At 34.9% G+C, this 10,063-nt stretch overlaps 1 protein-coding gene across 1 annotated transcript; it reads left to right on the forward strand.

The window, feature by feature from the left end:
* Window positions 1-6,953: 6,953 nt before the first annotated feature.
* Window positions 6,954-9,080, forward strand: LOC120085337 (cytochrome P450 CYP82D47-like). The gene is made up of 2 exons (XM_039041270.2): window positions 6,954-8,212; window positions 8,320-9,080. The coding sequence occupies exons 1-2, from the start codon at window positions 7,247-7,249 to the stop codon at window positions 8,944-8,946; spliced, it is 1,593 nt and encodes a 530-aa protein (XP_038897198.1). The 5' UTR covers window positions 6,954-7,246; the 3' UTR covers window positions 8,947-9,080.
* The last annotated feature ends 983 nt before the right edge of the window (window positions 9,081-10,063 follow it).

Raw genomic sequence — 10,063 nt, forward strand, 5'->3', positions numbered from 1 at the left:
ATTCATTTGTTTCATGTCATGAGTTGTCGTGTATCTACCTCTCTTTCATGTTCTCATTGCTTTGTCTGTTAGCTAGGAGTAGGAGTAGTGTTAGCTTAGAAACCCCTCCAACATTCTTTTATCTAACCACCACATGCACATTACCGCATTCAGCTAGTTACAATTCCCTGAGTTTGACCTCGGATCACCCGAGAAACTTGTGTTTGCGTTATTCTTGGCGTGAGCGCAAGAAAACTTGTGACAGGATGCATGGTCATCGCATACATTTGTTAACGCATAGTCTTTCTAATGCATGACCATCGACGCATGACAATCAATGCATACTTCGAGAACATGCATCGCATATTGCGTCCAAGGGATTTTAGTTGTCGAGTAATTGACATCTAATTTCTTGTCACCAACAGTCGTTTAGCTAAGGCTGAGCGATTGACTAGCGAAAGCTATGTGATCGTTTAGGTCATTGTTTAGCTCGGTCTGTCACCTACAGACTCTGCACGATTGTTTACTTTGGGTAAGCGATTGTCTAGCAAAACTATGCGATCGTTTAGTAAATACTGCATGATCATTTAGCTTGCCACTACATGATCGTTTAGCTCACCCAATCATCGTTTAGTAAATCCGTATTTACTTGACGACTACCGTGAGATCCCTTTTGCGAGAGAGAAATCTCCAAAAACTGTTATGAAAAAACTTCTCAGCGTTTGTAAAATCTTACTAAAATTAGGAAAACAATTTTCCTTTAAACTCACGGTTACCATGAATCATATAACCACAAACTCATTTGGTTATTAAAGAAAAAAGAATTAATTATCCAATAATTAATATTATTATAAATATAAATGATAACCAACTTATCATACTATATTTATAACCTATAGTTTTAATATTTCATCTCATGAAACATATAAACCATAGTTCTTTTTCTATTCTATGGTACTTAATGTAAATTTCATTTACATCAATCCTCCACTAGATGTATCTCATACATCAAACCGATTATATTATATATAATCAAAATACCTCTTGTCAATTTGAACATTTCAAATCAACACCGAGAACTGATCCTCAACTAAATCCATTGAGCTACCACGAGGACCTTATGAACTTGTAGCTCGAAGCTCCAACGATACATGAATAACTGATTAAACTCTTTAGTCACGTGATCCACCATCCATTAACTGCCAGGCACTCCACTAAGGACCGACAGCTGAGCTCTCCTTACCAAAAATATATTATGTGTTCATCTTAACAATTCAGCAGCATGACAACCCTTCACAGATCGCTCATAAGTACAGCTGGGCCAATAACCGTCATGTCCTTATAGTTACATCTGTCTCTATAAGTACCACTGATCCCTCTAATGAACATTAGTCATAGTTCTACTATGACTAAGTCTTCTCTTCCAAAGAGAAGTTGTGGTCACTATGTCCAAGCCCCAGAATCAGCCGTTAAGGGAGAAATCTTTACAAAACAATGAAATTCTGGGAGAATTAGAACACCAATCCCAACACAGTCTATATGCAAACTCATTGCATAGAATGCTCCCACTCACATGTCCCTACATGAATGATATGTGGATCACATCATTTGTATTACCTACAAAATGGGCTGCATCCAATATTGTTACCAGGATGAGATACCCAATTTCATCCATATACTTATTAGACCATTTAGGCTATATACTATTAACTTGGTCCTGTTTATGTCCCCACATAAAGCAAAGTATTCATTCTATAGCCATGGATATGTTTATTAGATTTTCATAATAGAATGTAAAATCAACAACTTTTTTGAATAAATTACTCAACAATATTTTATTGATAAATAGAATGTTTAACAGGAACCGCGAGTTCTAGGACATTTCCAACATACACAACTTGAGAGTGTAATCCTTCTTCTTCATAAATTAAATTAGGGTTCCCCAGGGTGACATACTGGGTCTAATGTACCTCTTATCAACTAACTCCTATAACTCCACCTTCAGCTCTTTTAACTTAGCTGGTGCCATCCTGTACGGTGAGAAATTGAGAAATAGGTGTTGTACCTAGAATCAAATCAATAGTAAACTCGGTTTTAAGGGACACATAAGAAACTCCCGCACAACTGGCACATATTCAGGCTTTAACTTCTTGACCTATGAAACAATAACATGTGTCAGATATGTAACACATCTGTTGCTCAACAACTTCCTAGCTTTAACTGCTGATATCAAACTACTAGGGAGAAGTCCTTTTCTTCCCACAAACAATATTTTCTATTCTCATGGCCTTCTAAACACTACATCTTTCTTAAAACAATCAACTGAGGCATAATACTTACTCAGGAAATCCGTGCCTAGAATAGCATCAAACTCAAGTAATTCTAATGGAATCAGATCAACCCATAAACTCTTTTTGTCAATGACTACCTCATAGTTCCTATAGTATTTCGACATTACAAGCACTTCTCCAACAAGTGTTGAGATAAACAACTCATCTATGCAATGCAAACATGCTGGATATGAATGAATGTGTAAGACTAGGATCTAATAATACATAAGCAGACTCGTTACATAGAATTAATTTACCAGTCACAACATCTAACACCTCCTGGTGGGTCACTCCATACACTCTACCCTGTCTACTCCTTTTTTTTAGCTCCACTAGAATCCTCACCTTTGGCTCCATTTGCTTTTGGTTGATCTACTATTTTAGACATTTCGTTTACCTGAGTTTCACGAGCTAACTGAGGACATTCTTTCTTAAAACGGTCAGTTTGGCCACATTGGAAATAGACAATCCTCCCTCTGTAACACGTCCCCAGATGATGCTTGCCACAATTCACACATAGGGGTTTCTCATCTGTACTAGCTACAGACTCACTAGCACGTCCTACTCCTGATCTACTAAATGAACCAGTTGTAGGTCTCTATCTATTCCTGCTCAAAACTTGCTGGCTCACAGCTTCTTGTCCACTCATAGCTGACAGTCCAAAGAAATGAGGCTTGAAACTCTTACCTCTCGATTCTACTTGAGCTCTATATTTCTCCTCTTTTCCTTTCTGCACGTGATCTACATCAGCTAAACTTCTTTCAACTCTAGTAGCTGCCTCCATTAACTAAGTGAAATCCATCCAGTTAGCTGTAGAAATGACTGAAGTACGAATTTTCATCCTCAAACCATTATTGAACCTTCTGCATCTATCTTTCTCTTTCACTATAATTGGAAAAGCATACTGAGACAACTCCATAAAATTTTGTTCATACTTAACACCATTATCGATCCCTAAATTAATCTAAGAAACTCATCTCTCTTAGCTTCTCTAAAAGAGCTAGGATAATACTTATCTTCAAAAACATTCCTAAACTCTGACCAGGTCATGACCTCTGATCAGTTCCTTCTAGTGTCGACGATCTTCCACCATTTTTTGGCTCATTTCTATAATAGGAACACTACTAACCCGACCTTATCGTCGTCAGGACATCTCATCACGCTAAAGAACTTATGAATCAAATCTAGCCAGACCTCAACATCTGTTGAATTTGTGGCACCTTCAAACGTTGTTGCACCTAAGGCTTTGAGCCTTTCGATGCCAGACTTGTTCTCTGGGTCTGCCTGAATGAACCCTACACTTGCTGCCAACCTCTGGGTGATCCTATCAAACAATATATCCTCTAACTGAGGATCTGCTTCTACCTGCGGAGTACTCAACTCACCCTTTATAGTCGTTTCATGAACAACTAGATCTCTACCTTTCCTCTTATTTTAATCCCCTCGAACCACGGGATTTCTAATGGCAGGGTCAGGGTCGCCTTCCGCTGTCTGCTTGCTCTGCCTGCCACTTTTTCTCAGAATCCTTACTTAATCATTAAGTACATATGTTAGGGACTCACAATATGGACCTGGACTAATGCATGAACTTTTTCTTTCTCCCAAAATCTTATGCTCTGATACCAAGTTGTCACATTCTCCTCCAAATTAAGAAGGTAATCTAGGAGGGGGTGTGACACCTTTCTTCAACTTTACTGTGTTCCTTCATTTTCAACACTTATAACATTATTTCTAGCCTAAATAAAACAAAACATTCTTCATGAAACTTGTTAAACAATATCTTAATAAGCTTACTTCTAATTTTGGGCTTCTTATTCTTCTTAAAGAGCTAAAAAATGCACGAAAACCCTCAGCCTGCTTTGGTTGCTTCGAAACTCAGACCTTCCTTGATTTTCATTCACTTTTGAGCATCTTGTCGAAAATTTTTCTTCATGGTAGCCCAAGTTCAGCTTTTATATTCACAGAGTTTCAACTTGGTTGAAATCTCCTTCTTTGCATGAACCAAAAGTTCAAATTGATGTCTTCTTTCCATCTCTAATTTATAGCACCACTTGCATGCTTTTCTTGCTTAATATCTTGACAGCTAGGTGCTCACTTGGTACCTTCTTTACACTTGGCTTACTTTTCCTTTAGCCACCACATCCTTCATGCAGAGTATATGTTTTAGGCTAACCAACCCTTCTTGACCCTACTTCTCATCGCATGGGCAAGCTTTACTTCATTCATGGTTGAGCGATGTCTTCCTCACCTAGCAATCCTCCAACACATGACCAAATTTCTTGCTATCACCAACCTTCCCTTGCCTTTTCCTTGCTCAATTCCCACACATGTCCTACCAAGCTAACTTCCTGGCATAGTTTACTTTTCCATCTCTTGTTCACCTTCCCAATGCATGATTGCCCCTTCTTGCAATACTTACCAATCAACTTCCATGCTAATTTCTTTTGTGTGCCAATCTTACTAACACATAGGCTAACCATACCTATCATTCACTTCTTCCAACCTAGGCTTTCCTTACCAGCACAAGCCTTCCTTCTTCATTTCTTTTTCAAGACCAATGCATACTACCAAGCCTAATTCTTTAAAGTACCTTAAGCACTCTCAGAAACAACCTAGCTGCGAAGATCTTGGAGAAAGAGTTTCAGGGCTTACAAGATCAGTCTGTCTTAAGTTTTTAATAAAGTTTTGTTCATGAGATTGTTTTGATTACTTTTTAAGAAAGTACCTTGTATTCCATGATTATAATTAACAACAAATATTAGGTGCAACTTGTACTCTACCTCATGCAACCCTCATTTACAACACAACATAAATATAACAATTCAACCACTTTTTAAGAAAAACAAATGACTCGCCACATGTCAAATTATTTATGCAACTGGTGAGCTATAGAAAAATAGGTGCAACCCAACCAACATGTAAGTATATTTCTATAACTAATATATAATTTGAACATAAAAAGAAAATTATTGAGAAAAACAACGTTAGAATTTTTTTCTTCATATATAGCTTTTATATGTGTTCTTATATATGGGTTCTTTTGAGATTTTGTAAGTAAAATTTTGGTAAATTACTAATGCTTGCTATTCGATCAAACTTCCTTTTGTGAATTTATTAACTTTATTGAAATTAGTGTGTGGACACTCGGTAAATTAAACATAGGATAAAATTATTCTATTTTGTATAGGAAGACTTTTTTACATTTCTTTCCTTTTTTTGGTGTAAATTAGTAGGTATTTTTACAAAAAAGAAGGGGGTAAAACTATACATGTTTAATAGTGTTCAATTTAATAAAATTATTAAACAAATGGATAAAGAAAACGATACAATAGTAAAATATTCTTTTTTCATTAATAAGTTGAGATAATGTTGAATTGAAAACGAAGCACCGACAGTGGTCAGTGGTTACACATCTCAAGAAAATTGTATTTAACAGCTCCCGTGATGACGGTTCACAAACAAAGTTTTGTTTTTATGTCGCTTTCGGTTGCCATCACCGCTTATGTCACAAAGCCTAATACATAAAATAGTCGTAAAATGTCACCAAACTTCTTTATAAGAGTCAAATTTCAGCAAAAAATAAAAAACAGAAAATAAAAGAGAGAGACAAAAATAACTTTATCTCTTAGGAAAAAAACAAAATTTGATGCTCCTTTGGCTATACTTTATAATTGCCGAATAAGATTGTACTTTGAATTTTGTCTTTATGTCTAAAAAACAAGATTAAATAGGTTAGGTGGTGCTTAGTTATATTTAATCATTATCCTTTCATTTTTTGGTTCTAATCATTCATCTAGTTTTTGATACCTAACTTTTCAAATGTTATCATTTCGGCGTTTTAACTTTTTGAATTTAATTTTAATTTAGTCTATAAATTTTAAAATCTTATAATCTTTATTATGTGATTTTAATTTTGTTTCACTTTGAAAGTTAAGTTTTAATATTTACACTCAACCTTAATTTTTCACTAAATGCTACTTTCAATTTTAAATGATAACATTGATTAAATAATTTAAAAGAATCATAAGAATTATAATTAATTAAATTTCACTATTTTTTTCATCAATATTAAAATTAATTTTAAATTTTCACTTGATAGTTATTTTAAATTAATTAATAGACATTAATGATTTAGTGAAAATCTGAGGTTTATTATAAAACTTCAAAAATAAGGAATAAATTGATAAGAAAATATAAACAATCAAAGTTAAAAATATAATCTTTTAAAATCTTGGGATCACATGGAAATTAAACAAAAAAAATCAAAAGATTCTTTTTCAAAAATAAATAAAATACTAACGTATTCACATTATCGATCTAACAGAAAGGGTTGCAGAAAAGTTTTATCAGTTTACAACAATATATCACTGTAATCTTTAATTAAAAGAGGAAGAAAAATAGGTTTAGGTCGATTGATAATCATTTGATTTTTAGTTTGTTGTGTTCGAAAATTAAATCTATAAACATATTTTTACTTTTAAATTTCATACATTTTACCAATGGTTTTTTTTTTAAAAAATACTCTCATCCAAAAGTTCCACCTATCTTCATCTTGAAATCGAGATTAAATTAATTAATTTATTTTATAAAAAGTTTAAGATCTTTTAAATTTTCAAGATAGAATCCTCACCAAATAATTAACACATCATGAATTACGTGTGTTTTTTTCCTTGTTCGATCTCTGTGGATAGTAACAAATTTTGTATGTTGGAGCAGATGACAAATATTCGAAGGTAAGAGAGTTCACACGTTGAATTCAAACGCATTATTGCACCAAATTTCAAAATGAGATCGTTAACATAAGAGTTCCAAACAAAATTGTTGTTCTGTAAGCGAAATTTCGCGTCTCCTTACGGTTTCTATTCATACCTATCCTATACAAAATCAATCCCTAAGAGCTCAAATATTCCAAATTTGCTAACGTTGTCGTAGGCAATATGGAACTCTCTAGCTTCTCCTTCCCCGACACCGTTGCCGGAATCTTCGCCGTCATCATCTTTCTCTATGCTCTCTTAAAGATATATGGAGGAAGAGTCCGTCCTCATCGGAAGCGACTGCCACCTGAAGCCAGTGGCGCCTTGCCGCTGATTGGCCACCTCCATCTTTTAGATGCAAATGAACCAGCCCACACAACGTTTGCCAAAATGGCCGATGCATATGGGCCAATTTTTACGTTGAGATTGGGTGCGTACACAAACTTGATTGTAAGCAATTGGAAAATAGCGAGAGAGTGTTTTACTACAAACGACAGAATCTTTGCCTCTCGTCCAAAGCTCGTGGCCTCAAAGCTGTTAGGGTATGACTATGCCATGTTGGGGTTGAGCCCATACGGTCCACACTGGCGCCATGTCCGAAAAATAGCCATGCTCGAACTCTTGACGAACCACCGCCTCGAGAAGCTCCAACACATAAGGGTATCCGAGGTCCAAACATCGATGAAGAAGTTGTATGAGTTATGTGTCAGAAACAAGGATAATAGCGAGAAGAAAACGTTGGTGGAGATGAAGACGTGGTTTGGAGATATAACTCTCAACACCATATTTAGAATAGTTGTTGGAAAGCGATTCTCAACGGCGGTGGATGCCAGTGGCAATGATAATGAAGAGTATCGAAAGGCATTGAGGGATTTCTTTGAATGGTTTGGAGTGTTTGTTCCTTCAGATTCGTTTCCGTTTCTAAAGTGGTTGGATTTGGGTGGACATGAGAAAGCCATGAAGAAGACTGCCAAAATGCTTGACGAAGTGTTTGATAAATGGCTTCAAGAGCATCAACAAAACAGGAATAATATTGGTGAAGAAAATGTGGAAGAGCATGACTTCATGGATGTGATGCTTTCTAGAGTTAAAGATGACGGACAACTTTCTAAATATGACGCTGATACTGTCACCAAGGCTACATGTTTGGTATATATGCATGCATATATAATTGGGTTTATCATGAAGTGGTATATTTTCATACATATTTATCTAATTTTTTTAATTATCTAACATAGCTAGTTGGTATTCTGTAGGCTCTTATATTGGCTGGATCTGACACTACAACAGTTACAATGATATGGGCTCTTTCTTTACTTCTTAATAATCCAGAAGTACTTAAGAGAGCTCAACTTGAATTGGACGAACATGTTGGGAGGCAAAGACAAGTGAGGGAATCTGATGTAAACAATTTGTTGTATCTCCAAGCTATTGTGAAGGAAACATTACGTCTCTATCCTGCAGCACCAATTCTAATCCCTCATGAATCCATTGAGGATTGTATGGTTGCTGGTTACCACATCCCGAAGGGAACACGACTCATAGTAAATATTCAAAAGCTTCAAAAAGACCCAGAAATATGGAAGGATCCTTGTGAATTTCGACCAGAAAGGTTTTTAACAAGTCAAAAAGATTTTGATGTTAGAGGACAGAGTCCCCAGTTAATACCATTCGGAAGCGGTCGAAGAATGTGTCCAGGAATTTTGTTTGCTATGCAAGTTATGCATTTAACACTTGCAAATTTGCTTCATGGGTTCAAAATTATTAGGCCATCTGATGAGCTACTTCTCGACATGGAAGAGAGTGCTGGAATGACAAGTATTAGAAAGAACCCACTTGAAGTTGTTTTAACTCCTCGTCTTCCTGCTCAAGTTTATGAGTGATAATCTTATTACAAAATGTATGTAAAATTGAAGAGTGATAAAAACCAAATGAAACTGAATCAAATAGAGAATGGACAAAAATAAAGAAACTATAGCGTTGATATTCTCACAATAAAATAAACAAGTTTATGATATAGTAATCGGCTTAAATTTACTTTATGAGGAAAAACTTACTGTAAACCAAACGCATTTTAGTTTGTTTTAATGTTAGTGTAATTTATTTGTTCAAGATTCAAAAGTATGCAAGCTTCTACGGATGAGGAATTACTTGTAAAATGAAAACAAATATATGGTAGCTTTTTGGAAATTTGTTACATCAGGAGGTTCTGCAAGCAAAATCTAATTTTTTTCTAGAAAGAAAGTACGTCATCTAGCCAAAAATAAAAAAGAATAATAATAAAAGAAAAGGTCTTATCAAGAGAAGTGCAAAGTTCTTCAAATTACAAGTATTCACGAAGGTGCCAAATGTAAAATCAGAAGTTATCTAAAAGAAAGTGTTAACGTTTTGGCGAATTCACTGCAAAATGTATGAGTAGAACCATAACAATGTAAATTTACCATTGAAATATGTATGAGTAAAACAACTAGACGAATAAAATTAACTATAGAAGTATGATAAATTGAAATGCTACAATTTGATAGATATTTGACAAATCACCACGAGCTTCCCCAGTCTCCAACATAACTCGTGTCTTTCGTCCATGTAAACTTCATTTTTAAGCGGTAGGATAATCATAATACTTCAACACTTTATCCAATAAAACACTTTAGAATACATAAGTGTTTTGAGAAGAATAATACTGACTTAACGTTCTAAAAGTGCTTCTTAGTTGTTTGAAACACTCCTCAATCAGTAAACACACGTTCTTTAAAGTCAAAACACCATTTGAAACTATAATTAGAGAGTGACAACACTATTAACCTCATTATGACAATTCTGAAATTACAAGAATTACCAATTCGCTTGAACTATGTCAAAATTACAAGATATATCTATCCCATAATGGAAATATTACATAACATAAAGCCATTGTTTTATTTCCCAAATCCTATTCAAGAGAATTAAACTTCAAAAGTAGAAGTATACCTACATCTATAATACAGAAGCATAATGGAA

Source organism: Benincasa hispida, chromosome 9, assembly GCF_027475165.1.
Source record: "Benincasa hispida cultivar pf3 chromosome 9, pf3_genome.v1.1, whole genome shotgun sequence".
NCBI lineage: Eukaryota > Viridiplantae > Streptophyta > Magnoliopsida > Cucurbitales > Cucurbitaceae > Benincasa > Benincasa hispida.